This window comes from Notechis scutatus, chromosome 9 (genome assembly GCF_049901735.1).
Source record: "Notechis scutatus isolate UNSWTSFEM ecotype Mainland chromosome 9, rNotScu1.2, whole genome shotgun sequence".
Taxonomy (NCBI): domain Eukaryota; kingdom Metazoa; phylum Chordata; class Lepidosauria; order Squamata; family Elapidae; genus Notechis; species Notechis scutatus.
The window spans coordinates 2,717,778-2,737,827 of record NC_142017.1 but is presented as its reverse complement, the minus strand read 5'-3'; the positions used below and the strand labels follow the sequence as shown (position 1 = coordinate 2,737,827).

The window sequence follows — 20,050 nt, the reverse complement described above, 5'->3', positions numbered from 1 at the left end:
ATAGAGATATCCCCTTGTCTTAAATAACCCAAAGCCTACAGTATCTTTGGATCAAATATATTTCTCTCCACCATTCATTTCGCTTAGCAGAGAAATGAAGTGGATGGTGGCAGTGGGCGGGAACATTTTGTGACTGACATTTATTTACAGCACAATCTTTCCTTTAAAAAGTTGAGGGGCGAGAGAGATTGGGCTGCAAGTAGAAGAATCCTGGGTTCAACATGGCAGCCTGGAGATTGGTCTTCAGGTCCTTAGTGCTAAGGCCCTGGAAAGAATCTTAAGTTCCACGTAACGTGGATGGTTCATGTCTGTTTTTCTTTTTTTAAATAAATGAATCTCTATGGGCCATCTTCCCCTGTCTGCACTTTTCAAAATGTTTACTCAAGGATTGCCATAAACTGCATGCTATTGAAGCAAGGATGCAATCCAAGTTGATTTGAACCGAGCCTTATCTGCATCATATAATCATGATCCAAGGCATACATTCATGGGAGAAGAGAAACACTGAGAGGGCAATAAATACTAGGTCATTTATGCCTTCCAACCTCCTGATAATGTTCGGAGAGAGTAAACGGGATAGGGTGGGGGTGGGGAGCTGGGTAATGATTTGTCATCCGGGTAGCTCGGAGTAGTAGTCATACCTTCTGTGTTAGAAACCCTAGCTGTGATTGACAGCTGGGTTGCGGGGGCCCTTGCCCGCCTGCGTTGACAAGAATTATGAGGATTTGTCAAAGCCTAATGGACATGGAAATGCCAGATTATGTTGAGTCCCTTGACTCCTCGTACACCATGCTAGAGTTCGAAAACCTGAGGATGCTGCCCACAAACTCGTCAGGTGAGGAGATTCCGTTTTTTCTCTCTCCAATCGGACCCTGTTATCTTAGTTGCCCTCTTGGTGGTCTCGAAGGGTGGATAGTACCAGCTTGTGCTGGTGAACTCTCTGAGGATCAGAAGTGTTGAGCTGTGGGGAAGATACTGGGACGTAGGATTTGATGGCAGTTCAAACTTCTTGAGAACTTTCCCGGATTGGCATGGAGAGAATGTTTTGTTAAGCTCTTGCTTCGTTGGACCTAGTAAGGCCAACTACTTAGCCACGTGGATTAGGATTGTGTCTGGATGATTGTCTTCCTAAGAACGGTTGGTGGATTTCAGAAATAAGTGAATGCCTTTCCTACAACGGGCCACTATGTTTGTCAAGAGCCTTTGGAAAAGGAGATAGCACGCAGAGAGTTGAGCCACCTCGTTTAGACAATGAGTGCTTTTAGAAATAGAGCAGGAAATAAACAAACATTCCTTTGGGGGGAAATAGATAATTTAGCAGTCTTGTCTCCGTGAAATTACTTTCTCTGCCCACCACTGTCTTGCTCCTCTTGCTGGGGGAAAAAAAAGGCCATCTAGAATTCATTGTTGCTTAGCAAACGTTGATGTGTTTTTTTCTGCACACCATCAAACTTCCCAGAGAATTAGTATAGCTTGCATTTGTGTCCACTCTTCAAAATTTCATCTCAATACGTGTATCTACCTGGCAGTATTATATTTTTTGTGTTCAGTATTCTACAAAAATTATGCTAGAGGAAATATGTGACTCTTTAAAGCTGGTGTAAGTCTCTGGGCTGTTTTACAAAATGTGATGGATGCTTGCAAGTTTTGGAGGCTGTAAGAAAGATGGTATTGGTGTGATTTTGTGTGTGTGTGTGATATTTTTTTCTTCAACTGCATATATCTTGCTGTTCAGCTCCGTTGAACTGTACTGTTATTAACTCAGTGCAAAATCATACTTACTTACTTACTTACTTACTTACTTATTTACTTACTTACTTACTTCTTTTACTAAGAGAGTGTGTGCCTGTTGTTCTGAATCAGAGAATTGTAGGGCTGGAAGGGACCTTGGAGAGCTTGTAGTCCAACCCTAGGAACCCAAAGAACCATCCCGGATAAATGGTTTCCCAATCTTTTCTTGAAAACCTCCAGCGAGAGTGTAAGTCTGGCTAAAAAGCCAACGAGAGCAACGAATATAAAAGTTCCAGGTTGGACAAAAATCCAGAGACTTAAAAAGTGGGAAACCAATATTGGTTTTATGAGAATGGATAGTCAAGCTCTATGATTTCACTGTGGGACACTTACTATTTCTATAAACCACAGAAAAACCACCTGATCATTTCACAGTGGAGTGGAAAGCTTTTATTTTATTGTTTTAAATAGCAAAAATATGGACTACAGGAAAAGAGGAAAGTATTTCTCTAGCAGCGAATTGCCAATTCTGACTTCCAAGCAACGTTCTGGAGTTTTAGGAGACAGTTTTTTTTTTTTCCAACAGGACCTTGTGAAGTCAGGGGTTGAGTTGAAAACCCAGGCCTATGGAATATAGGAAGTCCTCGAGTTACAACTACCACTACAAACTTGTTAAGTGAATCCGGCTTTTCGGTCACAAAAGGGGATCACAAAAGGACAATACAACTGTTGTAAATATGAGATACTAGCCAAGCATCTGAATTTGGATCACATGACCATGGGGAAGCTGTAATGGTCGTAAATGTGAACATGGTCATAAGTCACTGGTTCTGGTGCCATTGTAACTTCAAGCGATCACTAAACACTCTGTTGTAAGTTGAGGACTTCCTATAATAAGATTCTTCAGAAGCAGGTTCTTGAGTTCTTTTACATCCAGGCCTGGCTTACACACGTTGTTTTTTTTTTACCCCAAAGGTACTTTTTTCAGGACTTTGGACTTTCTTGTGTTTTTTTTTTTTGAAGATGTTTCATTTCTCATCCAAGAAGCTTCTTCAGCTCTGAAAAGATAGTGGGGAATGGAAGGAGTTATAATTCCTTGCAGAGAGGTGGCCATTTGCATCCTTTTAGAGGGTTGTTGAGGCAACTTCAAGGTTTATCTGTGTCTTCAGAGACACCTGAGCAGTGCTGTAGTCTGCAATTTTTCCTCTGGAAATCCATTCCTACTCCCACACCATTCCAAGGGTGTCCATCCCCAATTGTACACTGAAAAGACCCTCTAAAAGGATGCAAATAACCAGTTGTCTGCAAAGAATATAAATCCTTCCATTCCGCACTATCTTGTCAGAGCGGAAAGTCCCGTTGCCTCCTGAAAAAGCATCTTTGTGACAACCATGGCCTGGAGGACTGAAAATCTCGACTGATACATAATTTACAGTAATTTGACCAAACAATCCATTTTTTGGATGTGAGATTGTGAATTTTATGCAAATCTATTTTCATGGTCTGGTATTAGATCTCAATCATCTCGATGCCTATTAAATGGGAAACACAGATGGAATATGAACTGACAATCCATCCCTTACCAGGTGTAGCTGAATTTATATTTCTGCACTAAGCCTAAAGCCTCCTTTCAATTTATCCAAGTATTATATTTCAATTGATGGATGGATTGAATTTATATAGCTGCCTGTCTCATTCAGACATGCACCCGTGAACTCATTCATTCTCTTTCTGCGACGCAATGCCTCTGAATTCACTCGGTTCCCAAAAGGCTAGTATCTCGATTTATGGCAAAAGTTCATATTGTAGACGCCACAGGCTAGATTTTCCTAAAGGTGAAGGCTGTTTCGAGCAGGTACCGGGGTATTTGCTTATGAGCTAATCAGTAAACCAGCTTGCTCAGGAACTAGCTGTTTTGAAATTAACGTGTTTGCCTTGGGTAAGCACCCTCTTGAAAAATTGGTCAAAACAGCTTTAGAGAACTGAGCCAAAAGGTTCTCGTTCTGGACCAATCCCGTCAATGAAATCCAGGAGGTCTATCCAAGAACTTTACATGACGCACTAGGGAAACCGTTCTCGCAAAATTTAGGGCAAAGAATCAGAAGGGAGCCCATTCAGTTAAGGAAGCCATTCCAACCACTCAGAGAAAGGGATCCTGGGTGACCGTTGAGTATAAAGAAAATGTCTTTTGCAAGCATTTTTATTCTTCGTAACGGTAGGAATGGACAGAATAATAAGAGTCAGAAGGGACTTTGGAGGTCTTCTAGTCTGAACCTCTTCTCAAACAGAAACCTTAGACCACTCCAAACAAATGGTTGTCCAATCTCTTTTTAAAAACCTCACAACTTCTGAAGGCAATCCTTTCCACTGATTCATTGTTATTACCTTTATTGTCAGAGTACATGTGTACAATGAGATTGGCTGAGCCTCCCTTTGTGCACCCTTCCAACACAACTCACAGTGAGGACAAAAGTCCCTAACCCAGTCCCAATCTTATAACCCTGTGTGACCTTGTTGTTCTCATTGTCAAGAAATTTCTCCAAGGTTGCTTCTCTCCTTAATTAGTTTCCATCCGTCGCTTCTTGTCCTGCCTTCAGATGCTTTGAAGAATAGCTTGACCCCCTCTTCTTTGGGGCAGTCCTTCAAATATTGGAAGACTGCTATCATGTCACCCCACCATAATCATCTTTGTTGCTCTTCTCTGCACTCAACTTCTTTTTAATATTGTGGCGACCCAAACTGGATGGAATATTCCAAGGGTGTCTTACCAAGGCGTTATAAAAGTAAAGCATGAGGATCAACCCTCCTTAAAGTCGTTGAAGCTGCGAAACATTGCTCCAACAAAATCCCTTCTGTAACAAAAAAAAAGTGATGACAATGATAGATTATATTAATAATCTAGTCCTAATCATATTTATTTATTCATCGTATGGCATATTCACATTACATGTCACTAAAAGGGAACACGGGACTAAAAGACAAAACACAGAATAGAAAACATACAAATCTTATATTACTAAGTTGCAGTTATAATTTTTTTATTTCATTTGTTGCAGCCAGGAAATCCACAAAATCTCCATTGTAGGCTCTGTTCTCACACAGTGTGGTTACATGTTGGGTTGTTTGTTTTTTGGCCCCACAATCACAATTTGGTGACGGTATTTTATACTGCTAATCATAATGACTCATATAGAGGTAGCTAATAACTTGAGATATGTTGTTCCTGATACTTCACAAGATAAAACCAGGCCAGCTCTCCAAGTTTCTGGCTGGAAAAAAAGCCAGTCTCTTCCCACCCATCTACAGTTATGATCTTGTATAGCTAACGTCCCTGGGGAGATGTGGGAAGGTACTTTATAAAAGGAAAATCTAACTTTCTGGTTTTACGTAACCTCTGTGTACTCTTGTTGACAAATGAAGTATTGGGAAAGATGTTAGCTTTAGCGTTCTAGGATTCTTCTCTCTTGTGGAAATAAAAAACTTCCTACTCTTAATCTTGAGGGATTGACCACGTTTCAAGAGTCAGATCCACTCCAAGATTTCACCTGTCGTCTTTCTTAGGCTTCCCCTGATTCATACAATCCCCTTTTGGCAGGTGAAGTCCACATATTTTGACTTCTCCAAGAGACAGCGAATAGTTCTGGTTGCATTTAAGTTCCTTTTCACAGAGATAGAATAGAATAACTGAGTGGGGAGGGAACTTGGAGGTCTTCTAGTCCAACCCCTTGCTTAGGTAGGAAACCCTAGGCAAGTGGCTGTCTAGTCTTCTCTTAAAAGCCTCTTGTGATGGGAGTACCTACAACTTCTGAAGGCAAGTCATTCCACTGGTTAATTGTTCTCACTGTCAAGACATTTCTCCTTAGTTCTAGGTTGCTTCTCTCCTTGATTAGTTTCCATCCATTGCTTCTTGTCCTGCCTTCAGGTGGTTTGGAGAATAGCTTGACCCCCTCGTCTTTGTGGCAGCCCCTCAGATATCGGAACACTGCTGTCATGTCACCCCTAATCCTTTCATCAAACTAACCATACCCAGTTCCTGCAACCGTTCTTTGTATGTTTTATCCTCCAGTTCCCTAATCATCTTCGTTGCTCTTCTCTGCACTCTTTCCAGAATCTCAACATCTTTCTTATAGTATGGTGACCAAAACAGGATGCAGTATTCCATGTGTGGCCTTACCAAGGCATTATAAAGTGGTGTTAACAGTTTATGCTAAAAGCAGCTCAATTTTAGTGGCTTTTCAATTTTGCACTGATGTTTACAGTGATTTTTCTGGCGCTGCCAACATTTTTTTTACCCTGTATTCTCTTCTCCTCGACTTGCAACCATTCACTTTAGTGGCCGTTCAAAGTTACAATGGCACGGAAAAAAGTGACTTAGGACTGTTTTTCCACACTTATGCCCATTGCAGCATTCATGTGGTCATGTGATAAAAATCCAGATGCTTGGCAACTGGCATGTACTTATGACAGTTGCAGTATCCTGGGGTCATACGATCCCTTTTTGCGACTTTCTGACAAACAAAGACAATGGGGGAGTGAGATTCCCTCAACAACCATGTTACTAACTTAACATCTGCAGTGGTTCACTTAACAACTGTGTCAAGAATGGTCATAAATGGGGGAAAAATTCACTTAACAACTGTCTCACTCAGCAACATAAATTTGGGGCTCCTTTGTGGTTGTAAGTCTAGGACTGCCTATATTGGATTGGGCTGAAATCCCAGATGTTCTCTTTATTGGTTCTGTATTATTCTTCATCATGGCAATTGGCCACCTTGAAATTTTGATCATTTTCCCTTTTTGTAGAGGCCCTCGTCTCAGAGACCAGCAACAATGGCTTACTTGCAAATGGGATCAACTCGTTATGTGCCATCTGTGGGGACCGTGCAACTGGGAAGCATTATGGGGCTTCCAGTTGCGATGGCTGCAAAGGATTCTTCAGAAGGAGCGTCCGGAAGAATCACATGTATTCGTGCAGGTATAAAGAGGCGGTCATTTTTTCCCCCAAGGAATTCTGGGAAACTCCCATTTCCTTACAAGAGGTTCTCGACCTTGGCCGCTTGAAGCTGGGTGTCCTCCAACTTCCAGCATTATGGGAGTTGTATCTACTCATCTTCAAGTTCTCACTTGTGGGTTGTGTATGAAGGCAGAATCCACACATCTTCAAGCATGCTGGTTGGGGGATTCTGGGAGTTGAAGTCCATGCATCTTCATGGTTCTCACTTGTGGGTTGTATACAGCAGTGGGATTCTACTGGTTCGGACCGGTTCGGGTGAACAGGATGTTAAATTTGCATCTGGTTTGCCGAACCAGTAGTTGAACCACCCGCCCCTCCCTGCGGCCCATTTTCAATGCAGAGAAGTGCAGAGTCTGTGCAGAGGGTCTGGGAGTGGGGGAAACGGGCCTGTTTCGGACTTCCGGTGGGCCTCCAGAGCCCAGGGAAGGCCGTTTTTGCCCTCCCAGAGGTCCGAGGGAAGCCTCTGGACCCTTGGGAAGATGAAAAACAGAAGTTCCGGTAGGCCAGTCCCACCATGGCCAGTCCCACCCAGCAACTGGGCAGCGAACCGGTTGCTGGGATTTTTGAATCCCACCCCTGGTTGTGTATGAAGGTGGACAACAGTGGAAGGTCTAGAAAAGTCCACACACCTTCAAGCAGCTGGCTGGGGAATTCCGGGAGTTGAAGACCGTAGATCTTCAAGTGGCCAAGCTGGAGAAACACTGCCTTAGACGCAACCATTAGTAGTCCTGGGAAACATCTTATTTTCCCCAAGCATAAACTTTGTCCTTAGCGATTTCTTGGAAGAGATAACAATTTACAAGAGCAATAAATGACGGAAAGAAGCCCTCTCCATAATATAATTTTCTCATATATTTTTAGGAGACTTACGGGAAAAGACACAGCAAAATGCTATGTCCTTTACTAAAACAGCCCCCCCAAAAAATTACCATCCCAGGTTGGGAAATAATCTGTTCTCTTTCCTTGGAATTAACCTCTTTTTCCATTCCAGGTTCAGTCGACAATGTGTGATCGACAAAGACAAGAGGAATCAGTGTCGATATTGCCGCCTGAAAAAATGTTTCCGAGCAGGAATGAAAAAGGAAGGTAATTTCTTCCAACTGTCCTCCGTTATGGGGTGTGATGCAGTCCGTGTTGTGTTGTGCTGGCTGTGTAATCTCTAGAGACTAGCCTCTGGATGAGTCAATGAGTCAGAGTGAGTGCCACATAAGCAAATCTCTGCTGGTATCTTTCATGAGTCACAGATCAGCGAGGAATCTTTTGCCTTTCTGCAAAAGTTTCACGACCCAGATTAACCCAGATTAATCTTGCTCCCAGAATTATAACTGAAGGGGCAGAAAAATCTGATGATTTAATAAAACTTTCTTCAGAAATCTGACACGCCTGTCTTCCTAAATTCTTCTGCCTGAAACTTCTCCAGGCATTGATGAGCAATGTTTACCTCCCAGGACTTTTACATTAGTAGAGTCTGCCAGCGAAATAATTAAACTCCAAAGATAAACATGAATTTTGTCAACCCGTGTCCAATAAAACATGACAAATTGGATCCCCTTATGGATTTTTTGCAAAAAAAAACAGGGGAAAAAATAATGAATCTATGATTTATGGTTTTGAGGAATCTATGATTTATGGTTTGGACCTCAGGGACCACCAAACTCATAATTTTAAATCCTGCAGACCACTAATAGGAATTTTGACTGACGGCTTGCTGACATTGGTGGGAAAGTTGGTTCCATATTATATAGATGCAGGAGTTATAGGACTGGCCCTTTGGTCACCCCGGAGCAGCTCCTCCTCCACTCGGGTGCACCTGCCTGCCATGGACTGGAGGAGCTGCTCCGGGATGACCAAAGGGCCAGTCCTATAACTCCTGCAGCTATATAATATGGAACCAACTTTCCCACCAATGTCAGCAAGTCATCCCGGGGAGGATTTCCCTCCCCCGCCATTGGTCTTACCTTCCAGTTCCAGCTCACGTGGCTCTACTCAAGGTAAGGTTTGCACTCGGCCAGCGGGTGGCGGCCAGCAGGTGGGTGGAACATGTGGGCAGTGCAGTTTTGTGTTCCTGCACAGCCTGGATTAATTGTTTTTTGGGGGGACATTTCTGTGTGGACCACCAAAATTTTCTCACAGACCACCAGTGGTCCCTGGCCCACCGGTTGGCAACCACTGGTCTTGAGGATTATAGACAGGATAGATTTCAGAAAGAAGGAAGTTATGTGGTCACTGTAGAAGAAGAAGTGAATTTATAATTATGCTTGTGTCTTGTAACACCCAGGATTCATTTACTGTCTTGCACTGATATGCATTTATTTTGACTTCTTGGGCCACAGAGGTTTTCTTGTCCAATACTCAGGGAATAATCGCCCAGGGATCCTGTATTTAATCTAGTGGGCAAATGGCAAGATAAAGGCTTTGTCAATCCACTTAGTACAGCTAGTCAATGTTGTGATTCAGCCGGTTCACACCAGTTTGGGAGAACCGGTTAAGTTTCTGAGCAGTTTGGTGAACTGGTTGTTGGAAGAAATAATTAGGGGAGAGAACTGGTTGTTAAAATTATTTGAATCCCACCACTGTAGGTTAGTCCTCAAATTATGATCACAATTGAGCTCAGAATTTATGTTGCCACGTGAAAAATTTGCTAAGTTTTGAGCTTTGCCCCATTTTATGAATTTTCTTGCCAGCTTTGTTAAGGGAATCACCCCAGTTATTAAATTGGTGACATGGTCATTAAGTGAATCCATCTTCCCACTGGACTTTGCTTGTGAGAAGGTCACAAAAGGGGATCATGTGACCCCAGGACACAGCGACTGTCATAAATGTGAATGAGTCGCATCCGAATGTAAATCATGTGATTACAGGGATGCTGCACATTTTTCATAAGTGTGAAAAACGGTCGTAAGTCCCTTTCTTCAGTGCCGTTGTAACTTCAAAAGGTCACTAAATGAACTGTTGTAAGTTGAGGACTACCTGTGTAAGGAAGGGGCTGCTTAAGTATGAGGTCTTCCTAGGGAACCACCTTCAATGGGATTCATTTCTGGAGCCTGGAAAGTCAAAGCTCAGCTAGAAGTTCATGAACGATGGTGCCAGTTGATCGATCCATTGACTGCACTGTCAATCACTGGGCAGGTGGCCAATTCTCCATCGTTTCTTTATTGCTTCCCAAAAGCTGTACAGAACGAACGGGACAGGATCAGCATCCGGAGAAGCAGTTATGAAGACAATGGGGCCTTGTCCATCACCATCCTAACCCAAGCAGAAGCAATGGCACAGCAGGTAAGGGAGAGAGATAGAGAGGTAGGTAGGTAGGTAGGTAGATAGATAGATATGGATAATGAGAGATAGATGGATGATAGATAGATAATAGACATAGATGAGAGAGAGAGAGAGAGATACAGTACATACATACATACATGATATAGATAATGATAGATAGATGGATGATAGATACATGATAGAGAGAGAGATATGATATACATAGATACATGATAGAGATAGAAGGTAGAGATAGATAGATGATATAGATGATAAAGATACATAATATAGACAGATATATGATATACACATACATACATATACGTACATACATACAGATGATATAGATAGATAGATAGATAGATAGATAGATAGATAGATAATTTTCTTGCAGTAACTTAACTGTGAATTTATTTTAGTACTCCAATGATTTCTGATAGATAACTTTGCACCAAACTCCCCATGCAGAATTCATTTTGATCAATCTCAGCTCTACAAGTTTAATGATCTGTTTGCAGTCGGGGTCCATTCACGTTTTTTTTTTTTAACTGGGAGTGTTAATGAAACACTTGTGATATGTTGCCACCTGCTGGAGCAACGGAACCTACTGAATTGGAGCATATGATGCTCAAATAAACTGAATGGGATCGAGTGATAGATGGAGCAGGGAAGGGAAAAAATGTATTGCTTTGATGTTTCTGGTGGTGGTGGGGTTTTATTTTGAAAAGGTGCCCATTGCACGCACACATGCATTTACTTGTAAATTAAATTACCCCATTTAATCTAAGGCTTGTTTAAAAATTGCATTAAAATGGGCATGCATTCTAAAGACTGTTTATACAAACATGGGTATTTCTGTTGTTTTGGTGCACATTCTGCAATCTAATTTCTTCAAAATAATGCATGCCTGTCCTTTATTATTTCCTTTCCTTCCATCCATCCATCCATCCATCCTCCCTCTCTCCCCTCCCTTCCCCTCCCCTCCCTTTCCTCCTTCCTTCCTTCCCTCCCTCCCCTCCCTCTCTCCCTTTTCTTTCTTTCCTTTTTCTTTCCCATCTTTAGACAGACTTTTTCTTAAGACTTCTAAAAACCTGGCAATTTGCACTGAAAAATCTGGATTTGCAAGGATAATGCCCTCACTTCATTTGTTCGTTCATCAGTACAAACTTAGGTGTTTGCACACAATTGGAAAGTAAACGAATCCCTCTCCTTTCTCTGTTATAGAAAAGGAGGGGAAAGGGAGGGGGGGTAGCTCTGGTTACCTGGTCTCTTCCTTTGCAGTATTCAGCTCTCCGTCCAGTGCACAGCGCAGAGATTGCCATGAAGAAAATCGCCACCATCAACGACGTGTGTGAGTCGATGAAGCAGCAGCTTCTCGTTCTCGTGGAGTGGGCAAAGTGCATCCCTGTGTTCTGCGAGCTTCCTCTGGATGACCAGGTGAGCAAGGAACCTTCTTTGGCCCAGTTTTGTACTCCTAAATGGCTCCTCTTGCACAAGGGCGGTGGGTGACTTTTCGAACTCACACGCTGAAGAGTTTGCTTCTGTCAGGGAAATACTTTAATAGCTGACCAGTTGCTATTGATGATGAACCGAGGATGAGTCAGCATGTCTACTGCCACTTTAAGAAGCTGTCTATAAAAGGGAGGCCATGTGAGGACACGTCTCTCTCCTCGTGTTCTATCTCCATTGTAATTTTCCATGTAGAGTTGAAGATTGATTGCTTGCCTGGTGTTTGCCTAACACGTACGTGTATGTAGATAGCAGTCTTGTATATAAACCACTGTTAAAGCCTCTGTGTTGCTGTGTTGTGCTCATGGGTTGTCTCACAATGGTGGTTATACTGCAAACACTCCGACGGCTTCTTTAGAGTGGTTTGGAAGACGCAAGTAAGTAGTAACATCTTCTCCCTCTTGCAATTTGCAGGTTGCCTTGCTAAGAGCTCACGCGGGGGAGCACCTCTTGCTGGGGGTTGCAAAGCGCTCCATTCCATACACAAATTTTCTCTTATTAGGTAAAAATAATTTTTTCCTGCTTAGGTATATATATATATATAAAAAGCTGTCGTCATCCAGCTCCCTTGGAGCTTCTCGATCTCTTGACCATTGCAAAGGGGTCCACATTTGGAAATTTGATAATGAATCGGGGGTGTTGTCCTCAGCTAGTGGGCATGGCCAGCGGAGCATATCCTCTTCCCCAACTCCTTTAGATATTCTTCATTACCAGGTTGAAGTGCGCTTGATGAGACCTTGTGTGGCAAAAGGTCCCTTCTCTGCCTGGTCAGAAGCAATTTCACTCGGTCATCTGGAAGTTCTTGCATCATGAATCAGTACGGTGTTTCTCAATCTTAGCACCTTTAAGATGAGTGGACTTCAACTCTCAGAGCTGGCTGGGGAATCCTGAGAGTTGGTTGGAGTCCACCCATTTTAAATTGAAATCTGAGTGTTGGAAGCCACACGTCTTGAAGTCTTCAAGTTGCCAAGGCTGACAACCACAGCTTTAGAGTGAAGCAAAACCCTACTTTTCTCCATATTATCACACATCTTTTCATAAAACTGGGACTCATGTCACTGTTTCAGTCACCCCATCCCCTAGGTCTTTTTGGGATCACCCCAGTTGAAATCTACTGCAAGTACGTTGCAAGGGATCAACTGATTCTTCTCAGATCTTCAAGGGCATTAGGTTGTGTTTATGGACTGTCCTCAGCCATGGGTTGATTATGGCTCAAGGAACCTTAATCCAAGTGGCTTCCTTCACATAATGTGCTGTGCTCCAAGCAATCCACATGATGTCCTCGTGTTATGGGTGAACCATAGAGAGGGAGGGAGGGAGATTAAACAGCCACAAGGATTGATGGAGTGCTTCTGTTTCTTAACACTTAGAAAAAAATCGAGGTAAATAATCTCTAGATTAGCTGGAGCCATGTATCACCATCATGTGCCTCACAACATTCCTTCCTCTTCCATAGGCAATGACTTCATCATCCCTATGCAATGTCCAGAGCTTGAAATTGCCCGAGTGGCAATCAGGATTCTGGATGAGCTGGTGAAACCCTTACGGGACATTCAGATCGACGAGAATGAATATGCCTGTCTTAAAGCCATAATCTTTTTTGATCCAGGTATTATTTTATTCTTCAAATCATCCTGGGTTTGATTAAAAAACATCACCACCTTTGATTACCAGAAGATGATAGGAATTGAAAGGACAACGTCCATGGAGATTCTCAATCATCCAGGTTCAAGGCTGTCCCAAAAGTGTTTTTTCAAGAGACAAATGGATTTTCTTTGTTTTTTCCTTGAAGACGTTTCACTTCTCATCCGAGAACCTTCTTCGGTTCAGTTCTTCAAAACTGAAGAAGCGTCTTGGATAAGAAGCAAAGTGTCTTCAACGAAAAACAAAGAAAAGTCCAGTTGCCTCTTGAAAAGTCACAATTGATAGGACAAGCTTCCACTGGGTATCTTGACTTCCTTAGCTTTCCTGGACCTTCCACCCTTATCTTAAAAGCTACCTCTGTCCTGAACCAAAGCTAATTTTCTATTGTTTTTGCTTCACCCGATAATTTCCTTTCTCAGTCATGCTCCCACCGTGAGCCTGACTGACAACACTTGCTCCCATTCATTTCCACCTGCCTCGTTTCTCTCCTTTCTCCTTGTCCCAGATTGCAAAGGGCTGAGTGACCCAGGGAAAGTCAAGAACATGCGTTTCCAGGTCCAGGTGAACCTGGAGGATTACATCAACGACCGGCAGTATGATTCCCGGGGAAGGTTCAGCGACATCCTCCTGCTGCTCCCTCCACTGCAAAGCATCACTTGGCAGATGATAGAGCAAGTTCAGTTCGTCAAACTCTTCGGCATGGCTAGGATTGACAGCTTGCTGCAAGAAATGCTCCTTGGAGGTACAACGTGGGTGGAGATGTGAAGGGGATGGCTGGACTAGACGTGAAGGGGGCTGGACTAGGTGCAAGAAGACACAAGTTCTGCTCCTCCTTCAGGAATGAACCTCTGAGGAACCTCTTGGGTTGTCCCTCTTGTGCAACTAACCCCACCAGGTGGTAGTTGTGGAGAAAACACAATCATGGATGCTCCATCTACCATCTCAACCAGCTGAAAGAAAAGTGGGATAACAAAGTTGGGAGATAGAGAAAGAAGTTCTGGGGTTAGGTCTACACAATACCTTTAACCAGCAGCTCTGCTCACCTATCTCTGTTTGGCCTGGCTAGTTTTAACCCTGTTAAAAATATTCCCAAGGGCATTCTGATGGATCTTGGGATCGAAAAGAAGAGCTAGTTGAATTGGTGATTACGGGGGAAAAAGATGTTAATATAACTTCCATTACACAGTAAGGCACGTCTCTAAATCCAGAAATAATGATATAGGAGCAAGAGTGTCCAAATTGCCCCCAAGTCCATTGATTTTGTGGAGGGCTTTTGAGGGGGTTGTTATTCCAGACCTGTTTTTGTTTGAAGGGATGATGAACCTAGATAGCTGTATAACAGAGGTCTCCAAGCTTGCCAATTTGTGAACTTCTTGAATTCCTCAGGCAGCCACGCGCGATGAATTCTGGGAGTTGAAGTCTTAAAGTTGCAAAATTTTGACACCCCAACCCTATAACATAAACAAACAAAACCTTGTGGCACAGATTCCATTTCTATTCCATTTCTTTTTAGAAAACTACCAACGTGTTGAATGGCTTGGAATTCAACAAGGGCTGAACTTAATTCTTTCCCGGCCCTGTGAGACTTATTAGAGAACTGCAAATGGCTGGTGTGTGTGTGTGTGTGTGTGTGAATGTGTGGATGTCGTTATTTGTTGAAAACTGAAAGGCAATGCCTTTCAATGCTCTTTGCTCCTACTGTATTCTAATTTTGTGTAGATTCTTCAAGGGGACCAGGCTCCAAGATAGACCATTTTCTTTCATGTCACTTGACGTAGTTTGAAAGGCAGAAAAACGTGGACATCCAGAATTAAAATCAGGCTGTTATTTGGAGGTTTGTTCATTGAATATGATTGGACTGAGATGGCTTTCTTTTTGTGCAGGAACAAGTATGGATATGCCTCAATACCAGCCAGGCCCTTCCAGCCATAACATGGAGCATCTTCCAAGTCACATTGTGCTGCCTAGCGCAATTGGCTCAGTCATTCACACAATCTCAGTCTGTAGGTACCCAGTTTCTCAATGCTTCAATAAGGAAATCTGTAGTTGAACCTTAACCATTTGACCTAAAACATACAAATGCTTGGAATGATCAGAGTGGGTGAATGATGCCAATTGGATGTAGGGGTGGTGATGAAGTAGATTGGCAGGACGACAGTAGATAAGAAGTGGATCCACTGAGGAATGGGATCTACCGAACACATCATGAAGGACCTTTCGAAGGTCCAGGGCAGACTGATCAGGAAGGCAAAAATGTGTATGCTCACATACATGAGAAGTAATGATCATGTTCATCTTTTCTTCTACAGCTTCACCAGAAACTTCGCTCCCTTCTCCTTCCACCAGCACAGGAAGTGAAGATTACAAACTGGGTCCCACCCCTGGATCTGAAATCCCAACAACCCTTTTGCCCCAGGTGGTCATTCCCAAACAAGAGATCCTCTAGGAAATCCACTCTCACTTTTTTTAGTTGCCCCTTTTTTTGAATTCAACAAGCTTTGCTCCCATGATGGTAGCCAACATTGCTAGGTTTCTCACCCAACTAAATCACCTTGCATACCACTTGGGTCCTTCCCAGGAAAATATCTCACAACATTATTAGCATAACAGGTGTTAACTATCATATAAAACATTGGCAGTTAAGTGGTTTATTTTCTGTTACACTCCCATCTCTTGCGTTGTTGTGGAAACACAGGACTGGTTTGGGTGGAACAGCAAATGGAGATTAGCTCCATGCAGGTCTTAAAACCAGTTTGATGGCCATAGTCCAATAATAGTTCTAGTTGAGAGATACATAGAGTACATATAATTGGCATACTCCTAGGATTTAACCTAAAATTTTGAGATTCCTCTTACCATTTGTAAAATATCAATGTTGGAACAAAATAAATTGTACTTAAAATAAAAGACTTCAAGCAATGTGTCAAGTCAATACTTCAGAACGGCCATTTATGACTTGCGGGCAAGTTAGATCTTCACAAGAAGCTCAAGTAAGCGGTCAATCAATCAGAATAGATCTGGAAGGGAGGCCTTCTAGTCCAACCCTCTGCTTAAGCAGGAGATCTAATACCATTTCAGATAGGTTTTCTTAAAAGCCTCCAGTGATGGAGCACCCACGATTTCTGGTGGCCAGCAGTTCCACTGGTTGATTGTCCTCACTGTTAAGAAGTTTCTGCTCAATTCCAGGTTGCTTCTCTCCTTGATCTGTTCCCATCCATGGTTTCTTCTCCTGCCCTCTGGTGCTTTGGAAAAAAATAAGTTGACCCCGTTCTTTGCGGCAGCCTCTCAGTTATTGGAACACTGCTATCATGTCACCCCTAAGTGAGCCCATATTCTCTCTCCTGTTGGACTCCATCCATGATGTTGTGGTCAGAGACAGGCACATATGAACCTGGGGACTTTGTGCCGTCTTCCCTGGAGCAATGTCTCCGTACCCATAAAGTAAATCAAACCTGCCATTTGCCTGGTGCTAGTCAACAAAGCTTCAGTTAACTTTATTCCACATTTTTATATAAAAAAAAAAGTACAACAGAACGAGGACCTGAAAACCAAGGAACATTGTTTCCATCCATTCCACACATATATTTGCTAAATCAGAGACATAATCAGCTATTTAAACATGACCTGCCAAGTTTCAGAAGGACAGTCCCACCTGAGGCGGCCTATGTAGGAAAGGTCGATATACCCAATTCTCAAATGGTAGAACTCAAACCGATCTTGAACTGGATCTGCTTTTCACCTTTTTATCATGTGGTGCATTTTCTTCCATTGGTAAGGATTAACTTCAAACTAAGACTGAACTGCATACATTTTATTTAGATGACTGAGAAGAGTTTGCTAAGATCTACCAAGCACTCCTTGGTCGGATTCTGTAAATGCTAAACATCTTACCCCTGCTAAGACCCTGCTCATTTGCAACGGGCGATATTTCTTCTGCACGGCAGATGTTAAAAATAGCAGGCGGTACCAACCGGTATCAGGGAAAAGTATTTGTGGATATGTTTAATATGCTTATTAGCCTGACATGCCTCTTAAGAATGGAGGATTGGGTTCCTCCTTTAACACCATGGTGGACATACTGGTAGACCAAGTTCTCTCAGAAAGGAGAAGAAACACTAGATTTGGCTTGCGAAAGGAGAAACACCTACACCGTCTTTAAAAACATACCGAAGGACACACCTGTGGTTTGGCCTCTCTCCTTCCTCACCTCTTTTCCATCAATTCTGGGTATTTTTTAAATGCTGGCATGCCCCAGGAAGGATCTGAGGGGAGTATCCTACAAGTGCAGCGCTGTCTTATAAGCATGCAACCCAACTCACAAAAAGGTAAGGCACTATACAACAAGCAGTGAGGTGGGCCAAAGGTTGTCTTGCCAAAATCCACGGGCAAATGAGAAGACTGGATTTCAGGTGAGGGTTATCCACAAGAACAGAGATCCAATACGAGGGATAGGAACCGATGCCTGCTGCTTTCGCCGGGAGGGTCACACCCTACGGCAGGGGTGGGCAAACTACGGCCCGCGGGCCACATCCGGCCCGTTGGTCTGTCCAATGCGGCCCGCCCTGAAAAAAATCGCTGCCATTGGTCCATCCAATCTGGCCTGCCCCTGAAAAAAAATCGCTGGGCATGGCGTATTGCCCTGTGCCGCGTGCCCCCAAAGCTGCAAAACAGTGCGGAGCGATCTAGGGGTAGGAAAGAAAAGAAATTTGCAAAGGCCTCGGCTGGGAGTTCGAAATCACCTTCGAGTGCGACCTCTCGAAGGTGAGTCCCCGCCGATCCCCTTTTTTTCCAGGGCTTCCAGGCTTAAACTTTGCAAAGGTAAAGCTTGCAGGCTGGAGCGTCTTCCCGCCGAGGAGCGGGAAGGGTTCCACCTGGCGGGCGGGGCGGGCTGCTTGGAGCGGGCTGCCGTGCGGCTCGGGTGAGGCGCGAGCCCGCAAGTTAAAATGAAGCCAAAAGTTGCTGGGAAGTTGCTCAGATTTCCGGGGCTTCCAGGCTTAAACTTTGCTCGGGCGGCACTTTAAAAGCCTGCTCTCAACACCCGAGCAACTTCCCAGCAACTTTCGGCTTCCTTTTAACTCGCGGGCACTTGCGCCTGGCCCCAAACCGCGCAGCGCGGGGAAGCCCGGCGGGCAGGCGGGCGGACTGCTTGGAGGAGGCTCCGGGCTTCCCCTCCGCCAGGCACGAGTGCCTGCAAGTTAAAAGGAAGCCGAAAGTTGCTGGGAAGTTGCTTGGGTTTCCGGGGCTTCCAGGCTTAAACTTTGCAAAGGCAAAGTTTGCAGGCTGGAGCGTCTTCCCGCCGAGCAGCAGGAAGGGTTCCGCCCGGCAGGTGGGCGGGCTGCTTAAACTTTGCTCCGGCAGCACTTTAAAAGCCTGCTCCCAGCACCTGAGCAACTTCCCAGCAACTTTCGGCTTCCTTTTAACTCGCAGGCGCTTGCGCCTGGCCCCGAGCCGCGCGGCAGAGGGGAAGCCCGGTGGGTGGGCAGGCTGCTTGGTGGAGGCGACCCGGCGGTGCTCCGGCAGCAGCAACAGGCAGCTTTGCCCGGCTCCGCTCAGGTGTCCGGCTGGGGCTGTCAGGAGTTGCTACCGCCGGCACAGCTCCGCACGGCTCCAGTCCCGCGTTGCCTTGGGAAGGAAAAGGCAAAACCAGGAGCTGCTGAGCCTGAGCCTCCGGTGCCGCTGCTCCCGTTGCAAAGCACCGCCGCGGCTCTTTCTTTTTGCCTTTCCCTTCCCGAGGCAACGCGGGACTGGAGCCATGCGGAGCCGCGCCGGCGGTAGCAACTCCTGACTCAGGGGCCTCCGAGGGGAGGGAGCCTCCGAGGGAGGGAGCCTCCGAGGGAGGGAAGGAGGAGAAGAGGGGAGGAAGGGGGGCGATTCCCAAAAATCTTGTGCTGACCCGGCCCGTCTGTCAAATTTTAAAAGTCAATGCGGCCCCCAGCCAAAAAGTTTGCCCACCCCTGCCCTACGGCCTTCAACTCAAGAAGTGGGTCTAAGCCCGTTATACATCCCTCTTTCTACATGCTAAGGTAAAAAAAGGGGTTCCTGCAGAATTTTACTCTGCTAGTTGTTGCTGATGTCAGGATTCCAGCTATCGCTCTAATTAAATCATGATTCTCAAGCCAAACTTCAAAGAACTTCAAAGGATTCATTAAAGGCGACATACTGCCGCTGCCCTGTATGAGGCCAACTCTGGTGTACGTCATTCACAGTCCCCTGTGATCCTGTTTCCCCCCTGTTGCGTGTCATAAATCAGATTCTCCAATTGAGCACCTTCACAGGCTGGGTGTCATTGTTCACCTTCTCCAATTAAATATATTCGCGGGCAAAAGCTCTGGTATTTTAGTTACAATCTTTTAAAGAGAAGAGTTGGAATGTACTTTCGCTTTCAACTGCTCTTCCAGATTTCCCCCCCCCCTTTTTATAGCAACTACTAAAACAGGCATAGGAATGTTTTATGAGTTGACAGCTGACTCTACGGGGGTTCTCATCTCTCATCTCCGTTTCAAAGCCATTGAGCCAGCGCTGTCCGAGGATATTTCCACGGTTGTGTGGCCAGAATGACATCACGGAGCGCTGTTCCCTTCCCACCGAAGTGGTACCTATTTATCTACTCACATTTGCATGCTTTCGAACTGCTAGGTTGGCAGTAGCTGGAGCGAATACAGGAACTAACTCCATCATGTGGCGCTTGGGTCAAAAAACCTGGGCTGACAACTTTCCAGCCCGCTAGCCCAGCATCTTTGACCGCTGAACCACGATCCTACCTGCAAATGCTCCACCTAACACTCAGAGAGCTTCACTCAAGTCAAGAATTTCTCTGAGAGGTCAACTACAGACCCAGGGATGTCCACTCCAAGCCCTCCTTAATCCATATACCTCGTTGTGCCAATGCAGCTCTGG

General features: G+C 44.4%; 1 protein-coding gene and 1 long non-coding RNA gene across 2 annotated transcripts in view; one reads left to right on the top strand and one right to left on the bottom strand.

Moving 5' to 3' along the window:
• LOC148129798 (uncharacterized) overlaps positions 1–20,050 on the bottom strand; it is a 293,893-nt gene that overhangs the window by 165,077 nt on the left and 108,766 nt on the right. The gene's annotated exons all lie outside the window — the stretch shown is intronic.
• On the top strand, positions 193–16,072 carry LOC113422883 (hepatocyte nuclear factor 4-beta-like). Its single transcript, XM_026684036.2, has 10 exons — positions 193–835; positions 6,535–6,706; positions 7,737–7,831; positions 9,915–10,021; positions 11,282–11,437; positions 11,924–12,011; positions 12,966–13,118; positions 13,659–13,895; positions 15,037–15,156; positions 15,463–16,072. Exons 1-10 carry the CDS (start codon positions 718–720, stop codon positions 15,597–15,599), a joined length of 1,383 nt encoding a protein of 460 aa, XP_026539821.1. The 5' UTR covers positions 193–717; the 3' UTR covers positions 15,600–16,072.

What these genes read in the sequence shown, in the direction of transcription:
- LOC113422883 (XM_026684036.2), top strand. Translation starts at nt 718, where the DNA reads ATGAGGATTTGTCAAAGCCTAATGGACATGGAAATGCCAGATTATGTT. An exon ending in AGCTTCCTCTGGATGACCAG is followed by an intron (nt 11,438 to 11,923) that starts GTGAGCAAGGAA and finishes TGCAATTTGCAG; the next exon opens with GTTGCCTTGCTAAGAGCTCA. An exon ending in CACAAATTTTCTCTTATTAG is followed by an intron (nt 12,012 to 12,965) that starts GTAAAAATAATT and finishes CCTCTTCCATAG; the next exon opens with GCAATGACTTCATCATCCCT.